Below are 24,049 nucleotides of genomic sequence, written 5' to 3'. Positions count from 1 at the left end.
ATATAGTGTAAAGATGTTTAAAATGTAATCTTTTCCTCGTAGATCATTAATATTTCACAACACTGAGCCATAACAACATTTAAGTCATCAAAGAATAAGTTAAAATAATGCTGATAATTTAACTTTGAATTGTACCAGAAACGAGTGAAAAAAATATAAATCATAAAATAGCCAATTTAACTCAAAATGTTTATCATAGTTTGTTACTTGCACTAAACGCAGATTGAATATCTAATATTATCCAAAAAATATAGAATTTTTGTTTATACGTCTTTAAAATATTTTACCACAAAATCAGAAATTACAAGGATGCCTAAACCAAATATTAAGAATACACACATACGCCTTCATTTGTAATTATAATAGACCTAAACCCACATTGGAGTCATTGATCCTAGTCCACTGATTGAAGGCACTTCCTCATGAATCGTTTTTCGACGTTTAAGAGGTTTAGCTGTTTCGGAAAAATATACAGGGTGTGTTTTTAAATCCGACAAATTTGAAAAAATTGGATTAAGCTCTGAAGACGTCAACATATTCTGTTTAATATAACTCTGATTAGCACTAGTAAATTCTTTTTTCTGAGTGCTTTCCATAATAGTCTTTTCTGTATCAAAATGAAAATTACTATCGCTTTGACAAAGATTCACCATATCTCTTGCATATTTTGATGATATAAGTGCATGGTCAACCGAATTTGACCGAAAAACTCGATTAATATTTTGCTTCGTATCAGCAATCTGATAAAAATTCTTAGACGGCAATGCTTCTTTCCATAGTCTAGACTGCAACCATGTATTTATTTGCACTAGCGAGTCCTCATCCTGAGGGCTCGAATATGATAAAGGACTTGATGCGTCCTGCAATGTCCACTGATTCACTCCTGCCACAAGAGAACACGTATTTGAAGGAGTTAACACCGAATCAACCTTATTCAATACATGAGGCACCGGTGTAACATTAGATAAATGATAAACATGCGAGTCACCCGTCGATTGATGACTATACGGTGATTGTGAATTAATCGTAGACGCATCATCTGCCGTATGATGTACTAATGCCGGAACTGCAGAAACAGTCGACTGAACAGCCGACGCCAATGCAGCTTCATAGAATTCTTCTTTGTGCAGAAAATCAGGGCCAACTGGAGATTGTGGAAATGGTTTTCCCGGCACTGTCTGCACTGTTTGAATTGCCGATACAGGCGAAACTGGTGAAATCGTTGGAGTGGTTTGCACTGAGTGCTCATGCAATTGTGGCGCCATCATTTCTTGATAAAGCAACGGTCGCTGCGAACATACCTCTTCCTCGTGTTTAGACCGCTGCACCACTGGTGTGCCATACACTTGTCTACGGTGTGCCGAGTTTGTATGGTACAACTGGCAATGAGGTTCTGAATAGGATACATGACATGCATTTTGTGAACATGAACGGAAATAATATGGCGGTGTCACTGGTGTCACTGGAAGCGCTGCTGCTGAATAGGGCCGTGTCGGCGTCACTGTGCCACAGGACCAATGGCTGTCTGTATGTGTCAATATAGGTGCACTGTGTGGCGGCGTCAATGGTCCTTTGTCTGCAAGAACAGGCTCATTAGCCATCTCAACTGCCCCTGGCGCTCCTAGAACCCTGGATGACCCAACAACTGTTCCAAGTGTCATACCGATTGCTGCTGCATCAACTGTTCCTGCCAGAGTCCCTGATAGAGTCCCTGACAGAGCCCCAGACAACTCTGTGAGACGGTTATGCCGGTTTTGCGAGAACTGCATCATCTGAAAATGCTGTGCAGCAGCCATCACTGCTGTTGTACGTGCATAATTGGTTGGATGATAAAGAAATAGCTTAATATTCATCACAAATAGAGGATAAAGCAGGTCTGTAATGCGCTCCTTGTTTGCAAACTCAAGTGCACGTTCAAACGGGATCCTGCACATACTATAAGCAAAAAAAAGGCTGCAGAAGCGCAGCAAACACGCAGAAAAAGCACTTTTGCGGCAACTGCAAATAGACCACCATGGCGCTGCAATGGCGCTGAAATGGCGCTGCAATCACACTGCTGCGCAACCGATTAGGCTTACCAGACGCCTTTAAGATGCATTGCGCCGATTTTCACTACTGAGCGTATTTTCTCGCCCTTAAGAATGCCATCCCGTTTGCCGCGGCTCATCCCTGCGACATTAAGCAGCTTTGTGCCATTGATCATGTCGTTGTCTGTGGAAGTCAGCATCTGAAGCAAAAGGGACATAACTGTGCGCATACACTGCGCATGCAGCGCGCATACAACACGCATATACTGCGCATATATACCGTATACAGCGCACTAGCCATCTGCACAGCGCACACACTGCCGTACACTGCACAGTGCATACACTGCGCATACAACACACACAACACGTATGGCATATACACATATTCTGCGCTGTGTGCACTACACGTTGTATATGCTGTTGTGCTGTATACGCATTATATGCAGCACACGTGTTGTATGCGCACACTGTACGCACTGTACGCACTGTATATACAGCATACGACGCATACATAATGCATACATAGCGCATATATAACGCATATACGACGCATATAGTCGGCTGAGTGTATACAACACAGTCAGCACATACGGCATATGCAGCATGTATGTGCTACACATATGCTGCACACTGCGTTGCACGCATACATACCTTCCCGCCGCGCCACACACACCGACTTGGCCTCGACCTGGAAGCAGAGCGTCCCCTCGTCCTCCCACAGCGTCGTCGTCACCCGCGGCCGCCCGCCCGGCGGGCATCTCTGCCCCGTCGGGTCAAACTCCCGTGCCCCCTTCTCCTCCTTCCCCCCCACTCGCCCTGCTCGCCCCTCCAGCTGCCCTCCGTCCCTTGGCTCCTGTGCTGGAGGCGCTTGCCTCATCATCTCCGGCCGCCCACACTCTCTTTCGAGCTCGTCTCCCTCGTCTCCGTCGGACGAGTCCCGTCCATCCGCCACATTGCATGAGCTCCGCTCTCCGTGTCTGCCTCTGCTGCCCTAAAAACCGTACACCCCGCGGGGCTGCTGCAGGCTAAATGCATTGCCGCTGCGCGCACAGCATTTGGGAACCCGCCAGTCCGTCCGTGATGGGGCACTCTCCGGGGCGTGGGGTAGCTGTCTGCAGCCTTGCATTGCATGCACAGCATGCACGCTGTCTGCATGGCCGCGCTGTATGCGTAGTGTATGCTCTGCTGCATACACGCAGCGCAGCAGCGCATACACAGTGCATATACATGCAATGCACCCATACAGCGCATCACCCATGCTGCCGCACCCGCGTGCACACAGCATCCGGCGGCCAGTGCAGCGCTTCTCAGATGGAGCCGAGTGCTCCGAGTGCGTTCGCAGCGGGCTGCACGTAGCGCGCAGCGGGAACACCGCGCATGCCGTGCCGCCCGGACGCCTTCGAGCTGCTGCACTGCATCAGCAGAACATACACCATAAGCATATATGCTGGTGCAGTGCAGGTGCAGCAGGTAGAGCCCGTGGCGGTCACGTGCAGCTGCAACGCTTTGCAGACATGCTGTACAGTGTGCACCAAGCAGTGTATGCACATATATACTACATTCTATACACTACATACATATATTGTGTACATATATTGTGTACATATACTGTGTACATTATACTGTGTGCCGTGCACTGTGCGCATGTATGCTGCAGTGGGACGCCAATAGTGGGTGCAACGGCTATGCGTGTCCTGCGGTGCCCGGTGTGTCCGGTGTGTACGGTGTGTCCGAGGGGGCGACCGTGGGGGTGTCCCGGGGGCGCTCAGGGCCAGCCTGTAGGTGTGCGTTGATCGCGGGGAGAAGGGTGTAGAGCACGGCAAACTGTTCGGGGGCGAGGGAGATGCCCTTTTTGCCGGGACGCATCTCGTGTGTCGCCGCGTCCTCGTAGTACTCGCGTAGATCAACCAGCGTACGGCCCCTCCACCTGGTCAGCGTGATGCGCCGCCCCTTCCCGCCAAGCTGTTTTGTAAGCCCAAGCACAGCAAGCAGAGCTGTCGACGCGCCGCGCACAGTGCGTACATGCATGTACGGACGCCGCCCTGTGTGCACGTGCATGCACGTTGTAGGCTGTATGCGTGGTATATGCGTGTTGTATGCGGTGTGTATGCACTGTGTGCACTATATGCGCTGTATATGCGCAGTGTATGCGCGTTGTATGCGTACGCAGCGCATATGTGGGCTCGATATGCGGTATACGTGCAGTGCATGTGACGCCTGCACGGGAAGCACGCATATACTCGGTAAAAACGCATCTGTTGACGCATATACCCCGCAATCAGGCCTTTTGGCACCCATATACCTCCCAATAAGGCTGCCCACTTGCGTCCCGCAGCGGCTCTTTAAATTCATTTTCCTGTTTTCCGGTTTCCTGTCGTGCTCTCTTCATCGTCGAATCGGTGCTCTGACGCACGTATTGCGCTTTCTCGCAACGAAGACGACATCTTTTGCATCGGCTGCGCAGACAGCAGCCTTATCGCCCTCATTGTCGACTACACGGCTTTTTGAAGCGCTTGAAAATGCGCAAACAGCTGTCCTTCTTGATGCTTCCAATGATTTTCCTGGAGGTATTTGAAAGAACACAAAAAGCACTAAAGCATCAAAAAAGCTGTAAAGAAAGCCTTTAAGGGCTTTAGAAGGAAGCATTACACTGAAAAACAAGCTGCACGAAGAGTAGAAAGAGATTGTGTTTTTGAATGGGGCTTTACGGCCAAATAATGGGTTCAGACGGCGTAGTTGGGAAAACGTGTCTTTGCAGGCTACAGGAGGCTGCTGCATGCGGCCACAGACTGTTTTGGATATGCAGTGCTGTAGCAGAATAGTGTTATATGGCTGCTTTTTGTGGCAGCGTTTATATTGGCACAAACTGCGGTATACTACACCGTTTAATGGAAATGCAGTCAATGCTGAACTATTTTTTATATGGAGCACAGAGAAATATGCTGGGACTGCATTAGAAATAGTATTGGAGTATGCTATTAACCCAATACTCCAGTATATTGTTGAAGCACTGGTTAAATATTTGTTTAACGGTTACTTAATACAGGGTAAATGAAGTTTCAGTATTAGTTTTGCAGAGCTCTGCATGGGTATAGTCCCAGGACAGTGCTGAGAGTGCTTTTTAGCTGTGCCGAAGTCTTCGGCTATTTTGCGTGCTTCGTTAATGTTCAGCTACATTTGATGGCTGCCATACAGTGTTAATGGGATGTCAATGTATTGGTAGTATATTGGTGCTGGACTGTCTGAATATTATAGTAGTGATATAATGCAATGAAAAGGACTTAAATGGCATTTTTTATAGTGTGCTATTTTTAATGATTTTAAAAATCCTATTCATCTGCAGTGTTGCAATTGGTTTACGGTTTATATTAATGATATGAAATTGTTGTAGCTTTTAATAGCAGTGATACATTGGATGGCTATATTGGTGCTGTTTTAATGTTATTTTGACTAATCGGACTAGCAATTCGTGCGTACACGCATGCGTGTTCTCTTCTTGATGAAGTGATAACACAGCTTCCATCAGGCGAGTGTCGTAACCGGCTTCGTGTGACGGTACACTCGTATCCGAACTTTTAATTTATAGTGACCTAGCACAGTATGAAACGTATTTTGAGCGAATTCACCTGCTTGATCAGCTACAAAGATCATTGGTGGACAATATCGTGGACGATAAAGTAGATAATGTATTAAATAGTCTGGTCAAGGGAATTTCAGATGACAAACAGGATGTTATGTCTGAAAAAAAAGATTTTTCTGATATAGATATGCATCAAAATAACGTTTCACTTGATACGATACCCGAGAATGAAACTTTAGCTGCGTTATCTGAACATACTGTTCAGTCTAGTTTCGACGACATTTCTTCTTTAGATGCTGCTAATGGACATTGTTCTGATATAACAAAACGATCTTCAACTATGGAGTATATTCGACAATTCTCATTTTCTGATATCAACCTACTCACTCCAATTAAATATTTATTCAAACCGATTAAAGAAATGATTTCACCTATTGCCTCTCTACCTGCATCACCTATACAAGCGGTATCAACGGTATCTTCGGATCTTGATGCGACAATGCTAAAAAAGGATTCTGATGATATTGAGACAGAACTTGACTTGCAGAATATAAGCTTAAATAATTGCGAAGCAAAAGAAAAGCAACTAATTGATTGTGATAATGATTTTGTAGGTAAAAATAATGCTTGTTATTCTAGCTAATATTTTTTAAAGAAAACCGCTTCAATCACTTCTGAGATGGAATGGCCTTTGCTTTCTGACTTTTTTCCACCGTCGCCTGCTCGTAGTTTACTTAAAGAAATGAATCCGAAATCAGATATTTATGATGATGAGTATATATCAAAAAGTTTACCTGTATGTGAAGAAACACATATGGGCCCATTTTTGAAACTTCGTTTGTCTGAGCATCCTGATGAGTCTCAAAAAAAAGAACATCAAAATACTCTAGAGGACATTAATTTATTTCAAGCCAATACTTCACAAGAAAAGATAGGAATTTTCGCGAATCATGATATTCAGTCTTATAAAAAGGTTAAAGAAAAGGCTTACAATTCATCATATAATAATTCTGATTTATCTTTCAATTTTCCTGGCAAGTTAGCAATGAATATATTACACACTAAAATGGTAAACTTTCCTAAACATGTATCTTATGCTACACCAACATCATCGCCTATTTTGTTAAATATGTCAAAACAGGGAAACACATATTCAACATCAATATATAAAAATATATCATCCGAAATGATTATGCTTGAAGGAGCTGATTCTGTACATGTACAAAAGCCCAAGGACTCTATTGCAAGAACCTATTGGCTTATGAAGATTCTTCAAAAAACTTTAATGCCGTTTATTAATAAATCCAAAGGTTTTTATTTAACACCACGACTTTTTGTATCTAAAGATATATGGTATGTTAAAGATATAAAAATAAAAGGGGAAGATGAAAAAATCAAAGTCTGTGAGTCTTTAATATTTACTTTAAACAAAATAAAATCTTTTAAACAAGATGATCTTCAGTCCTTAATTAAAGAATTGTCGTATTTGGGTAATATGGTTGATTTATTTCGTTTTTGGCTTTTAAAAAAGTTCGGCACAGATGTCGTAGAACCTAAAAAGAGATTTGGAATTGTAAGTTTAGGTTTTTTCTTTCTCCTTTCTAATAATTTAAAGGCTAAATTTACCAGTAAATCTAAATTTCTAATAAAAAATCTTCCTCCTGAAAAATTTAATACATCTAAATATGGATTAGTACAATTTGATGGACCTAGAAAAATGTATTTAACATCGATATATCGATTATTTGAATCTGCACAAGTTATTGGTAACAAATTTGAATATATTTATTCAATGTATTTTAATATTATTAGATCAATTGTCAAATTCATTAGATCTTCACGATTTACCTATAAAGGCACAGGATCATATTCATGAAACACTAAAAAACATTTCTGATTTTTTTGAAAATGTAATATGTCATTTCGTTCTTGTTGATATAAATGTGTTATTGGACCATTTTATAAAGCAATTGCTTTACGGTGACGACTACAACTCAATTATTGGACCATACTGAAACGATATTTATGAATTTTTATTTATTTGACTTTATAATTTTGTGATTTAAATTTATTTAAAAAGAAGTTTTATATTCAATACGTGCATTTAGATTGTTTCGAGATATTTAATGTTTATGCATATTTACATTGATTCTTTTTATTAAAGATGTTTTTTATATAACTTTAGATCTTTTCTATTCATTTTTAGTATAAATAAGAAAAAAACAACATGATTAAAAATATTCACTTATATTTTACTTTTTAATCGTTTAAATACCCTATTCTTTTAATACAAAAGAAATACAAAGGAGAAAGGGGTCTTTAAAATATTGAACTATATAATAAATATGCAAGAAACTGTAAAATCCCATTGTGAAAAGTAAATAATTTTTTTTACTTAAAAATTGGATTAAATTTTATTAATATATATTCAGATATGATGAATTAAAAAAGAAAGAAAAAGTAACGGAAACTGCAATTCCATCTAAATTACAAGAGGAAAGAAAAGAAGAAGAAGAAGAAGATGATGATCTTGAAGAAGAATCAAGTGATGAAGATCTTGATGGTGAAAATGATCTAGAAGTATTTTCTTTTTCTAATAAAAATATCCAAAGATCTCATATATTATAGGATCTCGATGAAGGTATGAAATAATATTATATAGCTTTGGCTATTGTCTCTTTTATTCGAATAAATATGTCGAGTTTTCTAATTTTTGGTTTTAAAAATAGAATGTATTCTAAATAGAAAAGGCTGTTTACTTATTTATTTTGATATACTAACACTTATTTTGTATAGAAGACGTAACTGATGACGATATGGCTGAAATTGATCCTTCAAATATCATAGGATTTTCTCGGACATTTGGGAAAAGAGTAGATTATCTAAAAGAAGCTGACAATGATGATATTCTTGATGATGATGAAGATGACGAGGATTTTGATGCACCTTTAGATGACGTTTAAACATCATCAGCTTTTGTTTTTGTATATTTTAATAATATTGCTTTTATATTATTTCCTTAATGACTTTAAAAATATTTATTTTTCGTTTTCTTGCAATCAAAGTATTTGTGTTATATTCTTATTTGTTCTTTTAATTAGCCAATTTATAATTTGCTGTATATTTCTAATTTAATTTATAAAGATTATTTGTACTGTAGTTTATTGGATACATTCTCTATGGCAGCGGTCTCCATGACAATTTGCTCGTCTGCAACATTTTTCAACGTTATTAAAATGTGTTAAAGTTATCTTTTATGAAAAACATGTGTTTAAAGGCTTTTTATCAATATTAAACGACTGAATTCTTTGTATTTTTATCATTATTATTTCTTTTTTCGTGTAATTATGAGGGATTCTGACTCAGATTATATTGAAAGTGAAACATCATCAGATATTTCACTTTTTGAAGGAAAAAAAGGCGAAGAAAAGACTAAAAAGAAGAAAAAACACTCTAAAAATGCTAATCATCGTCTCTCACACTCAAATTCAGTAATAAATTACACTTGGGAGAAGGAATATCATCGTTCATGGGATATTGTTCAGGAAGATCAGCAAGGAAGCCTTGCAACAACTCTTTTGCAAATAACACAGGCAGGAAAGCGAAAGAGGTAGTTTTCTTCAGTAGTATTTTAAGTCTTTTATGTGTTGGAATAGGATTCTTCGAGATGCAATCCCATTACAGCGTGGAATTATTAGACATCTTGTTCTTGTACTTGATCTAACAATATCTATGGGGAAACGAGATTTAATTCCAAGCAGATATGTTGTTTCTATTGATCAAGCATCTTCATTTGTTTCTGAATATTTTGAGCAAAATCCTTTGGCTCAATTAGGAATTATTGGTATGCGTGATGGCCGTGCTATATCCATTAGTCCTTATGGAGGTGCATTTGAATATGATAATATTCTATTTAGATTTTAAGATGCTTGTAGGAAATCCTCATGAGCATTTGATGACTTTGAGTCGGTTAAAACAGATGGATCCATCGGGCGATGCATCTTTGCAAAATGCCTTGGAAATGGCTCGAACAATTTTATAGTAAAAAAAGGAAAAAGAGCTTATAGTTTTTAATTTTTATATAGTCCTGTTCCAAAACACGGAACAAGAGAAGTTTTGTTAATTTTTGGTTCATTAACATCTTTTGATCCTGGTGATATTTATGAAACGATTAATGTTTTGATTGAAGAAAAAATCCGTGTATATGTAATTGGCCTTTCTGCTTCTATGTCAGTATGTCAACAAATATGTAAAGAAACGAATGCTGGTGATGAATGTAATTTTAAATGATTTGTTTTTAAAGAATTTTAACAAAGAACAGCATCCTATGGTATTGTTCTTAATGAACAACATTTTCATGATCTTTTAATGCAATTTGTTATACCTCCTGCTTTGAAGAAGTCACATAAGTTTTTGGAAACATTGATTATGATGGGTTTTCCTTCTAAATTAATTGAAAACGATGAAACTCTTTGTGCATGGTAATTTTGAAAAAAAAAAACTCTAAATTTATTTACTTTTGTAGTCATTCTGATGTAATTAAAGAAGGATATCTTTGTCCACGTTGTTTTTCTAAAGTTTGTTCACTTCCTATTAATTGTCCTTGTTGTGATCTTACTCTAATTCTTTCTACGCATTTAGCACGTTCTTATCATCACTTGTTCCCTCTTAAAAATTGGATTGAAGTTCCATGGGAAGAGTAATTTTTTAAAATATTTATTTTATAATTAATTTATATTTAATTTAGAGCATATTCAACTCATTGTTATGCATGTTTAATACCTTTTCCTGAAAAACATGAAGTTACTTCAATCACACATTCTGTTTCAATTAGTTCTCGATATGCATGTTCCGAATGTCATAAACATTTTTGTATTGATTGTGATGTCTTTGCACATGAAATTTTATTTGAATGTATTGGTATGGTTAGTATTATTTTTATTTATTTGAAATAATTTTAAAAGGTTGTCAATCTACTTTAAATTATAAAAATGAAAATAAAAATGTATAAATAGTAACTCAAACGAATTAAAAAGAGGAAAATTATTTATTTTATAAATAAGTTATAGATTCTAATATCAACAAGCGATTTATGTTTTAAAAAATTATCCAAGTTAATTATATCTTCCCTAATACAAACCATAAATATAATCAATGATTCAATGCAAAGTCAATAAATTTTCTTACAAGCCTTAGCAAAGTAAAAACCAGAATATCCAGCTTTTTAAAACAGAAATTTTAAATAAATACATAATACTTAAAGATTAGTTTAGAATGCATTTAAGTGTTATAAATGTGTTAAATTTAAACCTGATTCGTATTTAATGTAGATCTGAGACCATAAAAACTTAATAACTATTATATGTTCCGTGATAAGATGAGTGGTGATGATGGCTTCTCCACCTTTCTACCTGAAAAGCGACCTTTTGTCCATATTTACTTCCACGTAATGATACCATATGTTTTCGAATTTGTGCTGATACTTGATCACGATGAGCAGGAGATGCATGCTGTAATATATGTTGAATAAGATAGTTTCCATATTGATCAGAAGCTATATCAATTAAAGGAATACGGGGCCTATCAGGTCGACCTTCAGTAACTCTAGCTAGATATTGATTTAAAATATCAGGGCCACCTGCTTTGATTGCTTTTTCTACAACTTTAGAAGCAAATTGATCGACACTATATGCAACTGCATTTTCAAGAATATGTGATAATGCTCTTTCTTTATCTGCCGGAGAACCATACTCAACCATATGTTGAATCACCCAATTACCCCATTGACCTCTTGAAATAATATCAATTTTACTTAAAACTTCTTCAATGCATGGTCTCTATAATCAATATTAATACAAAAAATTTTCAAAAACAATATTTTCAACTTTATCTTCTTCTAAACAGTTTTCAAAAATGTTTTGTACTACTAAACTTCCTGTTTCTCCGAGAGCGACATCATGCCACATGCCTTCAAGAGCTGCATTTACATATTTCATAATAGCTGGGGGAGATCCCTCCCAGCGAATTTCAAAAAGTTTTTGCCAAACATGACAAGCATAACGGTGAGTAACAGTTTCAGGAATTCGACGAAGCAACTCGCTTACCATAGTTGCTTTTACATCTTCGGCGACATTATCAAATGCCTTTTGTACAACGTGGCATCCAAAAGCATCCATTGAAAGAGTAAGCACATTTCCTCGAATAGCAGAAGCAATTCCATCTATATGTTCTTGAGTACCATGTTCAAAACATCGTTGTACAAGAAAATTTCCAAAGCGATTTAACATTAAAGGATAAGCTTGAGCAACAATAGCATCAATTATAGCATACTTTTGTTCTGCTGGTGCCAATTTAAGTTTTTGTTGAAGAAATATTGAAGCTTGCTGATCATTATAATAAACAATCCTATCTACAATAATCTTGTAAAACATTTTAGTATAAAGTTTAAGCAATTAAAATAAATAATAATACCTGCCAATTATATGCAGCATTACGATCTAAAAGGCGGCGATAGTTAATGGGTTCTTGAGACTGAATACAACCTGGTGTAGATTGAGAAATGGATGCCTAAAAAACATTAATAAATCAATTGTATTACTATCTTCCGAAATTTACGTTAGAATTCCAAATATGTTGATTTATTGGAACGTTCCCTGGTAAAATGTTTCCTTGGTGATCATTTGAAATTTGTAAAGGATTAAAAGTAGATGGTACAGTCATAGGTAAACGAGGTATTCCCGAAGATGAACCAGTAGAGACAGCAGACATAGCAGGAGATGGAGGCTGATTGGAAAGAGAACCAAAACTACTAAATGAAGCATAGCCAGAATCAGTAGATGCTCTTCTTCCCGCCAAAGTAAAATGATTAAACCCGCTGCTTACTGGAGGCCCACTAATGCTTGTAGAAGCGCGATGCATCTTCCAAGGCCTTATTAGTCCAATTTCAGAGGAATTCTGAACTGAAATTGGAGAAGATCTAGTTGTTGTTTGTATTTCGTTTGATGATATAGTTGTTGTGTTTTTGAGAGGACTATTTGATCGAGGAATAAAATTCCATGTACTACTATTATTTCGTCTAGGAAATACAGACCCTAGGTTTTCTTCTGATTCAAAATCCACAACAGAATCATCACCATAAGACGCTGACCAACATGAACCCATTTGTGGACTTGTTGTTTGAGAATATCTGCTAAAATCATTAAATTGAGATGAATCTAATTTATGCTGATTATCATCAGAATTTGCGAGGTTAATTGCTTGATTAATTGTATGCGCTGCAATCCTAGATTGCGCTACCTCTCCCTCAAGATGCTGAACTTGTCGTTGTGATGCTTTTAATTCTGCTTTTAATCGAGCTATTTCTGCTGATTCTGCAAATGCTACATACGAAGATGCAAATTCTACAGGCGTAAGTGGTGATATCATTGAAGAAGTATCTGTTGATGTTGAAATAGAACGTGTATGGTCATGGATGCTTGGATTCGAATTTCCCATATGAACAAGCTTTAATGTTATGTCCTTGTCCTTGGAAAGAACATTTTTTTTGGTTTGATCAGCTTCTTGTGAAGGATGCTCCATTTTTAGCTTTATTTCACGCAATTGTTGTGTTATTCGTTCTTCGTCGCTTAAAGACTGAAAACATTCAGTTCAGTCACATAATATATATATAAATGCATGCATACATCACCACACGTCTTCTCCTTCATAGGAGGTGTGTTTGTATTGGGTTCTGCCTCATTCTAAATATTTGGTCAACCATAAATTCTTTCTAAATGATCTTTTCACCATTAATTCTGCTTTTTTTGCCCGCCAACCACTTTGCCCACTCATTATTCCTCCTGTAAGCATATCTTCTTGTTTTTCACGCATATTATCTGCTTCTACAAACGTTTTCATTATATACTCTTTCTACTACTTAAGCTTTTTCATCCAAATTCACTCTAAAATTATGCTGAAAAAACACTAAAAAATTCTAAAAAATCTTTAAAAACATTTCTATTTTTATTTGCTCTAAAAATGCATACCTTATCGCCTTATAAATACTTCAAATATCCAAATATTGTACTCTTTAAATAGATGGCTGAAAGATCAACACAGCCATGTTGTTAAGTGTATATCTGTTGCACCTGTACGATATGGTTTCCATGGCAACTTAACGTCAATAAATGTTTAGGTGAACACGCGGCTGTGCAGAAGCGTCTTTAGAAAAGAATTTTAGAGGATAATAGAGCTTTTTTTGATAAAAATTACAAATAAAATATAGGAAAATAACGGTGATATTTAATTCTTGAATATTTTGAGTTTTTTCTCTATCTTAACATGCTTTTTTCTATCTATATTTATGAGTAGAAAAATTAATATATATTTGCAAAGATAATAATGAATAATCCGCAATACACACGGGTGTCAACGGTACATGATAAGAGAATTAGTATGAATCATTTTTTGGAGTGAACAGGACACTAATTTGATATAACAATGCCTTTGAAACGTAAACCAGCCGAGCATCCAGAAACTCCACGACGTTCTCAGCGGATCAAGCATAATGAGAGCACAGAGACACAAGAAACTAAGCGTTCTAAATCATTTAAGCGTTCTCGATATGAAAAAACTCAGAATGCTTCTTCATCAACACATGATGTAGCAGGACGGTCATTAGTACGTGGTACTTCTATTGCACGTACTAAACGTACTGCACATGCAACAAAAACATCTTATGCAACAGAAAAGCATGAAAAGAAAAGTTTTGTCTTTTTATTTATATTTTGTTGCTAATAATTACAGAGGTAGTGTCTAGTGCAACCTCTGACTCGTCAGTTATTCTTGGACGTCGGATATTAAAGCCTATTCAGCTGGGTGATACATTGCCGGATATTATATTAAAAAATGAATTGGAAGAGGATGTACATATTCAAAATATAGCAGATGAGTATCCTGTTATTATTTTTGGTATATTTTTCTACAATTTCTATAATAATTGAGACATTGTAGCATATCCAAAGGCATCAACACCTGGATGCACTGCTCAAGGGTGTGGATTTCGAGATAATTATGCAACAATTGAATCTAAAAATTACCGTATTTATGGGCTTAGTATGGATATGCCGAAAGCACAGTTGGCTTTTAAAACAAAGCAGAATTTCCCGTATCATCTTTTATCAGACCCCAAGGCAGAGTTGATTGGGGCTTTGGGTGCATCTAAATCTGGATTTAAGATTGCACGAAGCCATTGGATATTTAATAAAGGTGGGGTTTTGTCTGATATGAAAATTGGTGTATCGCCTAAGGACAGTGTTGAAAAAGTAATGGCAAAAATTTCAGAGTAAGTTGATTTGGACATATTCAAATAGTTCTATAGAATATCTCTTTTTATTTAGTGATTTTTTTCGAAATATTATGCATATTTGGAATTATTGTAATCTAAGAAGGATGAAACATAATACGAATATATCCTTAATTGTTTGGCAATGCAGATGATAATGATCAACACTTACATGCTTTTCAATGTGGTTTATAAGAGTGATACGGTGAATCAGCAATTTATAACAAAATATTTGTTTATTTAGAAATTGAAGTCGTATCCAGTTTTTCCATACCTTTGTTTTATATAGGATTTATTTTGCGTGAAACACGGTTATAGCGTTTATATATATCAAAACATACTTTTCTTGCACCTAATTATAGGCTTTTAAATAGTTTTTTAAATTTCAGAAATATGCACTGATACATCCTTTTCAGTCTGTAAATAGTAGAAACGGGACATTTGAAATCATTTAGTTCTTTTATATATATTTTTTTTCCTTAAGATTAAAAAGATGTTTCTTAGCCATTTTACGGTCGACATTTCAAAAGAAAATCTTTCATTTTGAACTGTTAAAAACTCCAAAAAAAAACACAAAAAGCTCTAAAAAAGATATTTTGAGCTATGAATTTCTTTAGATTACTTGGTATTTTCTTTTTCTTCTTGAAATAACAAAAAATGGTAATTTTTAGGTGATTTTTCACATCTTGCAAGTGTTTTTATTCTTCTTCAAAAAATTCGTAAATCGCGTTCATGTTCTGGTATTTCATTTAAATCACAAGTTTTGTTTTCAATGGTTTATTTTACTCGTTATATTGGTAAATAATGATTGATATTGTTTCTTGTTTTTAAGTTTTATGAGATTTGTTCCTGAATTATATATCTTTTTATAATACGTGCATGAAGATATTCTTTATTTTAAGTCAAAACTATATTATTTATCTTATGAAAGGTCCTTTTAAACCAACAAATGACCCAAATATTGATACATTTAAAATACAATATTTAATCGGTGCTGCTGCTATTTTAGCTTTATTGTTTCCAGGCGTATATACACCTATTGAAGTAAGGGATCTCCTTTTTTCTTAGACAAGTGTTTTTAATGTGTTTTTAAAAGATTTCATGGTGTTTTAGCATCTGGCTTGAATCTGTTGCTATTCTTCCACAATTATTAATGTTACAACGGACTGGAGAGGCTGAAAATTTAACAACACATTATTTGTTTTGTTTAGGGCTATACAGAGCACTTTATATTCCGAATTGGATCTATAGATATATCGTAGAAGGTTTTTATGATGTAGTTGCCATTATCGCAGGTCTTATTCAAGTATAACAAATAATATATTATTATTAGGTGTTTTAATATAGCTTTAGACAGGACTATACGCAGACTTTTTTTGGCTTTATTATACCAAAGTTCTTTATGGGAAGAAATTTGAATTACCAGCTTGATTACATTAATTTTTTCAAAATCGAACCTAGTCAATTGTTTATATCATCATCTTTTAGACAATCTTTTAAAACGGGTTTTCATATGATGTTTGTTTTCAAGTTGTATAAATAAAATACTTTTGTAATATAAAATATTGTTTTTTTGTTACATCGGAATACAATTTAGCTCCTAAAATTCAATTGTAATATTTATTTAACTGCATCTATTTAACTATATCCTAGTTGTTTTTAATTCAAAAATATAAGCCTTGTATATCAATCTAATTATATTGAATAAAAAATATACATAAACAATTTACATTTTAGAATCTCTATATTGCAAAAATATGTTAAAAAACTAAATTACAAATATTATTTATAAATGTTTAAAAATTACTAGTTTTAGGACTATTTTCAGATCGGAAAGTTTATAACTAGTCAAAAACAATGTTTATACTCAATTTAATAAAAGATATCGTATAAAGTAATTAATATTTAACACTATTGGTCATTTATAACTATCTATATGATATATTAAAAAAATAAAATTTAAATAATTTTCAAAGATACTTCTCTAATTTCTCGTAAATGAGTACGATTTGGCAAACCTGATCTAATCCAACCCTGCATATTTTTTTTCCAATGTTCTTCTTCTTCTCTTTGTTTTCGAATAAATCCAGGGCCTACATCAAATTCTTCACCAACAACAAAATCTTGAGTGTCTAGGTAATTTGAATTCGATAAAGAGCTTTTAGAATTTTTTGCAGAATCAAAAAAAATAAGAGGGTCATTACTAACTAAGTCATTAATTCCCTCAAATGGGTCATTTTCATCTTCTGCTGATAGATCAATTTTAACCCAACACATTTTCTGAGGATCAAACATCATATTTCCAACAACTTGAATACCTTTTTTGTCAGAAACATGAGAAATAAGTGCAGGACGTGGAGGGGATGTAGTATTTAGATCAAACTTTTGTAATTCTATTTCATTGCCTTCCCAAATTCGTGTTTGAGGGTTATATTTCATCTGCCCAATAACTAATAAATGTTAATTAATAATGATTAAATAAAAAAAAAACCTTTAGGAATATGTGATGAATTTAAATTACGTATAAGAGTAGGCATTTGTTTGTTCTTTTTCATTATTTTAATTTTAGTAGGAAATGCTTGTATAGAAGTTCTATGTTTAAGATTACTTTGTCTAGCAATCATAGGATGAGCTGTATTTTTACATAATTCTTTGTCTCTATATTGATCTAAAGAGACAATTAATTGACTTATTTTTTTTAGAAGTTATACCTATTTCAAGGATTTTTGAAAAAGTAGAAGCTAATTGTGCATCTGATGTATCTTTATATTTTGCTTGTTCTTTTTTATGCGCTTTTGCTGAATATTTGTTTTCTATAGCTGGACATATTGGCAAATCATCAAATGCATCTAATTCTGTCCCATCCCCAAAATTTGTTAACCTTCGTGGACGAGTTATAATTCTAGTTGGTGAATAATTTTGTGAAATTTTATTTAATGCATACTTTTGAAATTTATTTAGTAATGTGCCACCTCTTGCTAATGAAGCATTAGTAGGCGAAACATAACGCGGAATTCTATTAATCATTGAGGAAAAATCATCACTTCCTCTCGAGTACCGTGAACTAGATGTGTTAGAAGTATTTGAATGTGTCTTTAAATAACCATTCTCTAAAGCAATTTTAGATTGATTATGATATGCATTATATAAATTTGATTTGAGTCGTAAATTATCTGGTGAAACGTGTTGAGATGATGATGAGCTTTGGGTCTGTAAAGAAGGCATTGATCGTTTAGTAGACATAATATGAAAATCCTCTTCTGTATCTCGAAAATTCATTAAAGAAGGCTTTTTAGATATTATTTTTTCTTGATTTACAAATGTACGAATTCCTGAATATGGTGTTTTAGATGCATTCTCTTTATTTGCTTTGATTGATGGAAAAATAGGTTGCGGAATACGAGATGTTTTGGATGCAAACTTGATTGTTGCTTGAGGTTTTTTTTGAAGATTTAATGTATCATTTACTGTCATATGCCTTACAATGTTAATATTAGAATTTAAATTCCTTGAAAAATCAAGAAAATGATCTTCATCTATTTCAATATCTGTAAAAAAGTCTTCTTTTAAAGGTTGACTATCCTTAAGTATATTTTCATTTACTTTCTTTTGTTTGAATGTATCGAATCTTTTTTGTAAATCTAATGCTGTAGATGGAAGTTCGATTCCATCCAAAATACCTTCGTCTTCACTTAATGTAATTGAACTCATAGATGGACTCAAACTAGATGCTACAGATGCACGTGCAGATCGGGAGTCCCCACCAGCACTCCGTATTCCTAAAGATGAGTCGCCCCAATCATCGTTATCACTTTCCAAAGTGAGTGTTTGAGACATGGACGACATATGTGGTATTTTTCCGACTGAATGATGAATCCGAAGATGATTTATATCACTTGGAATATCAAAATCTCCTTCAAACGCATCATCTGAGATATCATTTTGCGTAGTATATGATGGTTCTGTACTTTTTCGAGGAAGCAATCCTTCTCGAAGTCTCTTTTGAATTGCTGTTTGTGGTTTTGGTTGTTTTATTGACCAATCGTCAATCTCCTTAAATACATCATCATCTTCCACTGTTACTGGCCGTGGAGTAATTTTCCCATTTAACATAGCTTGTGTTAATTGTAAATCGTCTCCCCAATCATCCATTACTGTCACTCCTGTTTTCCGAGTTCCTAAACGAAGAATGGTACCACCCATTAATGCTGAGGGTGTAATATTTCGTGGTAAAGGAATGCCTGAACGTTCTGCCTTTTCCATAACTTCATGAATATCTTTTGCCATTATTTCATCAATAAAAGATCCATCTTCCTTGTTATCTCGCATAACTGGAGTATCAAAAATATCTTCTTTGTCATCATACACATCTCCCCAAAGATCTCCATCATCATCCCACACTTCTACTTGTTTATCTTTCATCTTTTAGATTCTAGTAAAGCATTTGCCTATAATTATTATAAATTTACGCAAAAAGTTATATTTTTAAGATAAAAGGAAATGATTTTAGTTAAATAAGTTTTTATAGTTGCTTCTTGTAATTTTTATTTGTTTTTCTAGCAATTGTAGTTCTTTATCTTGAGTTTTTAATTTTTTTAACTTGAAATACGGACCGCATGGTTATGGTTAAATTAGAAAGTTGTAATATTGAAATTAAAAGAAATAGTCTGAAATACAAAGATAAGTGGAAAAGTTATATATTTATTTTAATACTAGAATCATACTTAATTGTAACATAAAATAACAATAATTAAAATATATAGGATAGTCCAAGCTATACATCATATTAATTAAATCACCCTTCTTATATACAATATATAGGTGTAGTCCTAGTTACTATTCTCTTAATAAATCATATTTTCCTTTTAACTGTTAATGAATCATGCAATGCAAATATATAAATTAAAAGAATGCAAGCTATAACAATAAAACAAACCATATTTAAAGGCAATCACATTAACGAATATTCTTGATTATGATACTCCGAAAAACGATGAAATGTTGGAAAATAAGTATGTGTATTTTCATTAACTGATAATAAATCATTTGCACGATGATTTAGGTTTTCTTGTGAAGAGTTATTAGATGTTTCAGAAACGATATTGTTTCCATTACAACTATTATTTTTTTCAATTCTCATAGATATTTTTCTGCCAACAGCAGTTGACTTAATAGATGGAAGCAATGGAAGAATACAATCAACTAGTTGTTTGCGTTGAGTAGAATCTGCATAATCCAATGATGTTTGAATAACATAGTTAGCATATGAGTCCCGTATCAAACTCCCTATTTTTTTAGGAAGTTCCTCTATCAATAAGCTGCGTGTTGGTGGCTCTGCCATTCTTATACACTAACTTTAATTAGAATTGTTATATTTAATATAAATTATTTTTACTTTTTCTATGACATTGGAACTAAATTTTTGCACTGACAAAAGACAAATGTTTCCTATGAATCGATGAATCAAAGGCTCACTAAATCTAGCATCACCGAGGTCTAAAATGTATTGAACAACATAGTTTCCAAAAGGATCCTAAAAATAGTAAAAAATATATGTATAAATTTTTAGTTTTATACTTGAACAAGATTAAGAGCATGATTTGTAATTTCTTTAGCAATTTGTACTTTTTGAGAATCTGATGCATGGTCGATACAACGTTGAAGAACGCAGCATCCATGACGGTGAGTTGCAACTTCGATACAATTAGAACAAATAGCATCAAATATAAACTAAAACTGTAAATCAATGCACAAAAAATTATATTTAAGACAACCTGTATATCATCATTAGATAATTTATTAAGGCATTTTTGAATAACATGATTTCCATTTAAATCTTTAATTAAAGTAACAACACTAGAATTTAATGCATTAATTACAATTTTTATCTAAAACTAATCAAATACTGTATAATTAGAAATAATGGAATACTTGTTCTGGTGTAGAAAGATATTCGATCATTTTTTGAACAGCTCTAGTTCCATGCATATTTAATGATATAGGAACTAGACTGGAAGCAACTGATTGTATAATTGTAGTACGTTCTTCGTTATTACAATGTTCTAAAAGTTTTTGACACAAATAATTACCAAATGGATCTATATGTTTAAAGACATGATAAATCTAAATAAAAAAAATTACCAGTCATAAGCTCTATAGCATGAGGATAAGTTTCTATAAAAATCATTGATATTCTTCGAGGATCACGTTCTTCGAGTTTTTTTTGAAGATATCGACAACCATGTTGATCTTTACAAAGAGAGTAAATTTCACCTACAAATGTTTCTAATGCTGCTCCTGAAAATCGGTTTCCTAGAACACATAATCATCAAGAATCTATAACTTATTTAATGCATACCATCAGAATTTGCATTTTTTTTATGATAAGACCCTCTATTGTTTCCATATGTGAAAAATGTTTGAGATGTTTCATTTGACGATTGATTATTTATTGCATAAAATGGATATGTACCATATGTTGTAGACTGATATGAAGAAGGAAGATTCATAATACCATATTGTCCGTATATACTAGATGAATGTAAAGGAGAGACAACTGTTGATGGAAGAATAGGAACATCTAAAGAGGACTTGGTATTTGACGGCAAAAATCCAGTTGAACCTTGAGATCGAGATATCTAAACAGCTTAGAAAAAATATTATATGCAATATAAAATTACATGATTAGAATTGTTAGATGGTTTAGATTCAGAACATTCGTCTGATTTTGGTTTTAAATATTGAAAAGTATTAGAAATATGAGATGCTGAAAGAGAGTTTTGATGTTTTGGTACAAAGGATGTAAAATTTATATCCATTGATTTTTGCAAATTATGATTAGATGAATCTTTTTCTTCCATACAACGAAATTTAGGTGATACAAGATTTTCATTTTTTAAAGAAAAAGAACAATTATTATTAGTCACATCTTGAGAATATATTGAATTGCTATTTTTCGATATACTTTGAGGTTCGTTTCCAATAAAATTCGCATGAGAATTTTCATGTGTTGGATGCGTCAAGTCAAAAGTAGTATTTGATGAAGAAAACTATTAGCAAATTAAAAATATTTAGTATTGTGTATAGAATATAACCATTCCAGGAAAATTATTCCTTTTAATTAAAATTGGAAAATCATCGTTAGTATTCATTTCTAAATATTTTTTAACAAAAGATTCTTGATAATTAATATATGATTTTAGTTGTTTAAGGCGTAAATACCTTCTGTTTTGTTTCTTGCATCATTTTCAAAAATGGTTGTTTGATACGGGTATAATTGTTCATCATTATTTGAAAAATTGTCATGGAAAATATTATGATTTTCATCATTTCTTTGTTTTGTTGAAGAATTTTTATCATTTCTAATTAAATAATTAAATTATTTAATATTAGTAATCACAAATACCTATTATGAGGATTAATAGTAAGGTTTTTTAGAAGATCATGTTCCTCTAATTCTCTACGCGATTCTGAGAACTGTGAAGACCGCGAGTTATCATCTGATGGTGGTGTAGCTAATTGTCCTGTATTGTGAAACTGTTCATAAAATTGCAAAGGTGAAGTAAGTTTAGGTACAGCAGTAGAATACAAACGTGTATCAGAAGGTATTTGTAAATTCGGAGGTGTATTAGGGGCACTATTTGCTGACATACTTCCAACTGTATCATCATCATAACCTAAAAGAGCCTGTTCATCTCGTTTTTGACGAAGTTCTAGTAATTTCATTTCTTTTTCAAATCTTCTACGATGTTCAATACGTTGTAACTCGTATTGCTGACGCTTCATTTCAAGCTATTAAAGTTTAAACAAATCATTTAAATGCTTAAAAATATTGTACCACATGTGTCTTGTTAATTGCCTAAAAAATATTAGAAAAGATTATAAAGATATGATTTTACAGAAAGAGATAATTCTGAAGGATAGTCTGTACGTTTGTAATTGTTCCCTGTACTTTTTTCATGCCTATGTACAGGAAAATCAGATGCTGAATTATGTTGATACACATTTTCACGGCTGGAAGTATTGAAAGATGATAGGGAAAAACTATGTTTAAAAGGAGATGAGACTGACAAATGCTCTCCTGTAATATATTCATTTAGAAAAGATAGTTCCTGGTTTTTTCCTGCATCATTACAGTTTCCTATGCTATTTTTCTTATTGAATTCATGTTTAGGTGATTCTGAAGAAATAGACATTTTTCTGTCTGTTTTTGATTAAATATTAGTTTTATGACTAACAAGAACACACACAATGAAAAAAAAATAATTTTAAATAGCATATATAAGGTAATATTTATGTTATATGCAATATTCATTAATGTGTGTTTTAATTCTTCATTTTTTACCTTTTTTTAAAATTTAAAAAATGCCGCCTATTTTATGGTACTTTTATAAAAATAAAAAAAATGAAATCTACTCTTTTCTTCAACTTTATAGTATCTTTTTTCTAAATATTTGAATAATACAATTGAAATTTAATCTATCTTTTGATATGTTAGTTAAGGTTTGTCGAAAGTTCATCGAGCAGTATTTTAAGGCATCCTTCTCAATTGTTATTATATCTAAATAAATGTGTCAATATTGTATAAAAATGTCTATATTTAATAAATAAGTGTTTTTAAGAAAGGAAATTTCTTTTTTTTATACAAAAGCAGTTTTTTGTTTGAAATAGAATTGCTTATATATAGATTATTTCTGGAGGATCGATATTAGTGTAAATCTATTAAAAATTATATAGAGTAAAATATATAAGTATATTTTCATGCATTTTTATTGTTAGAAAGTAATATTTTATATTGTTTTTTTATATTTTATTTTTTTAATTGAAATTTGATAATAATTTTAAAACAAATGTATTTAAAATTTTTTTTTTTGTTTAATTAAAATTTTTTATATTTTAAGTTCTAATTTATAAATACTTTAATATATATAGACATACAGATAATTTTATATTAAATAATTATTCTAAAGAAAATATTTTTATAAATATAGCGTTTTAAATTTTTTGAAAAAATTACATAGAAAACTAAATTTAATAATCGATTTATAAATATGATTTAAAATGAATATATAAAAAGTATTAAATTGTAATGTTTAATTTAAGCAGTGTATGTTTCAAAAT

At 33.4% G+C, this 24,049-nt stretch overlaps 11 protein-coding genes across 11 annotated transcripts; 6 read left to right on the top strand and 5 right to left on the bottom strand.

The window, feature by feature from the left end:
* Positions 1 to 368: 368 nt before the first annotated feature.
* On the bottom strand, positions 369 to 2,227 carry T551_01992 (uncharacterized protein; the record flags this gene model as incomplete). Its single annotated transcript, XM_018374255.1, has 2 exons — positions 369 to 2,031; positions 2,079 to 2,227. The coding sequence occupies 2 exons, from the start codon at positions 2,225 to 2,227 to the stop codon at positions 369 to 371; spliced, it is 1,812 nt and encodes a 603-aa protein (XP_018229609.1).
* A 2,148-nt stretch (positions 2,228 to 4,375) lies between these two features.
* On the bottom strand, positions 4,376 to 4,673 carry T551_01991 (uncharacterized protein; the record flags this gene model as incomplete). Its single annotated transcript, XM_018374254.1, has 2 exons — positions 4,376 to 4,483; positions 4,524 to 4,673. 2 exons carry the CDS (start codon positions 4,671 to 4,673, stop codon positions 4,376 to 4,378), a joined length of 258 nt encoding a protein of 85 aa, XP_018229608.1.
* A 668-nt stretch (positions 4,674 to 5,341) lies between these two features.
* T551_01990 (uncharacterized protein) lies at positions 5,342 to 7,622 on the top strand (the record flags this gene model as incomplete). Its single annotated transcript, XM_018374253.1, has 7 exons — positions 5,342 to 5,388; positions 5,429 to 5,454; positions 5,491 to 5,582; positions 5,627 to 6,217; positions 6,263 to 7,180; positions 7,223 to 7,373; positions 7,420 to 7,622. 7 exons carry the CDS (start codon positions 5,342 to 5,344, stop codon positions 7,620 to 7,622), a joined length of 2,028 nt encoding a protein of 675 aa, XP_018229607.1.
* Positions 7,623 to 7,952: 330 nt separating this feature from the next.
* Positions 7,953 to 8,570, top strand: T551_01989 (uncharacterized protein; the record flags this gene model as incomplete). Its single annotated transcript, XM_018374252.1, has 4 exons — positions 7,953 to 7,984; positions 8,040 to 8,187; positions 8,236 to 8,248; positions 8,404 to 8,570. The coding sequence occupies 4 exons, from the start codon at positions 7,953 to 7,955 to the stop codon at positions 8,568 to 8,570; spliced, it is 360 nt and encodes a 119-aa protein (XP_018229606.1).
* A 384-nt stretch (positions 8,571 to 8,954) lies between these two features.
* Positions 8,955 to 10,618, top strand: T551_01988 (TFIIH/NER complex subunit SSL1; the record flags this gene model as incomplete). Its single annotated transcript, XM_018374251.1, has 8 exons — positions 8,955 to 9,217; positions 9,264 to 9,493; positions 9,543 to 9,648; positions 9,693 to 9,883; positions 9,929 to 10,088; positions 10,133 to 10,306; positions 10,355 to 10,527; positions 10,572 to 10,618. The coding sequence occupies 8 exons, from the start codon at positions 8,955 to 8,957 to the stop codon at positions 10,616 to 10,618; spliced, it is 1,344 nt and encodes a 447-aa protein (XP_018229605.1).
* A 337-nt stretch (positions 10,619 to 10,955) lies between these two features.
* T551_01987 (uncharacterized protein) lies at positions 10,956 to 13,503 on the bottom strand (the record flags this gene model as incomplete). The annotated part of the gene is made up of 6 exons (XM_018374250.1): positions 10,956 to 11,444; positions 11,493 to 12,026; positions 12,079 to 12,174; positions 12,223 to 13,239; positions 13,290 to 13,346; positions 13,393 to 13,503. The coding sequence occupies 6 exons, from the start codon at positions 13,501 to 13,503 to the stop codon at positions 10,956 to 10,958; spliced, it is 2,304 nt and encodes a 767-aa protein (XP_018229604.1).
* Positions 13,504 to 14,085: 582 nt separating this feature from the next.
* T551_01986 (thioredoxin peroxidase DOT5) lies at positions 14,086 to 14,933 on the top strand (the record flags this gene model as incomplete). The annotated part of the gene is made up of 3 exons (XM_018374249.1): positions 14,086 to 14,350; positions 14,392 to 14,556; positions 14,599 to 14,933. The coding sequence occupies 3 exons, from the start codon at positions 14,086 to 14,088 to the stop codon at positions 14,931 to 14,933; spliced, it is 765 nt and encodes a 254-aa protein (XP_018229603.1).
* A 599-nt stretch (positions 14,934 to 15,532) lies between these two features.
* Positions 15,533 to 16,360, top strand: T551_01985 (uncharacterized protein; the record flags this gene model as incomplete). The annotated part of the gene is made up of 5 exons (XM_018374248.1): positions 15,533 to 15,554; positions 15,601 to 15,726; positions 15,771 to 15,973; positions 16,026 to 16,235; positions 16,283 to 16,360. The coding sequence occupies 5 exons, from the start codon at positions 15,533 to 15,535 to the stop codon at positions 16,358 to 16,360; spliced, it is 639 nt and encodes a 212-aa protein (XP_018229602.1).
* A 528-nt stretch (positions 16,361 to 16,888) lies between these two features.
* T551_01984 (uncharacterized protein) lies at positions 16,889 to 19,351 on the bottom strand (the record flags this gene model as incomplete). Its single annotated transcript, XM_018374247.1, has 3 exons — positions 16,889 to 17,379; positions 17,421 to 17,597; positions 17,641 to 19,351. The coding sequence occupies 3 exons, from the start codon at positions 19,349 to 19,351 to the stop codon at positions 16,889 to 16,891; spliced, it is 2,379 nt and encodes a 792-aa protein (XP_018229601.1).
* A 529-nt stretch (positions 19,352 to 19,880) lies between these two features.
* Positions 19,881 to 23,124, bottom strand: T551_01983 (uncharacterized protein; the record flags this gene model as incomplete). Its single annotated transcript, XM_018374246.1, has 13 exons — positions 19,881 to 20,279; positions 20,325 to 20,462; positions 20,507 to 20,659; positions 20,704 to 20,817; positions 20,861 to 21,027; positions 21,071 to 21,241; positions 21,288 to 21,567; positions 21,610 to 21,978; positions 22,024 to 22,106; positions 22,151 to 22,290; positions 22,335 to 22,720; positions 22,767 to 22,787; positions 22,828 to 23,124. 13 exons carry the CDS (start codon positions 23,122 to 23,124, stop codon positions 19,881 to 19,883), a joined length of 2,718 nt encoding a protein of 905 aa, XP_018229600.1.
* A 209-nt stretch (positions 23,125 to 23,333) lies between these two features.
* On the top strand, positions 23,334 to 23,977 carry T551_01982 (uncharacterized protein; the record flags this gene model as incomplete). The annotated part of the gene is made up of 6 exons (XM_018374245.1): positions 23,334 to 23,363; positions 23,427 to 23,510; positions 23,551 to 23,581; positions 23,681 to 23,710; positions 23,830 to 23,920; positions 23,950 to 23,977. 6 exons carry the CDS (start codon positions 23,334 to 23,336, stop codon positions 23,975 to 23,977), a joined length of 294 nt encoding a protein of 97 aa, XP_018229599.1.
* Between the last annotated feature and the right edge of the window lie 72 nt (positions 23,978 to 24,049).

Source organism: Pneumocystis jirovecii, assembly GCF_001477535.1.
Source record: "Pneumocystis jirovecii RU7 chromosome Unknown supercont1.8, whole genome shotgun sequence".
In the NCBI taxonomy this organism is placed as follows: Eukaryota; Fungi; Ascomycota; class Pneumocystomycetes; order Pneumocystales; family Pneumocystaceae; genus Pneumocystis; species Pneumocystis jirovecii.
This window is presented reverse-complemented; position numbering and strand designations above follow the sequence as displayed.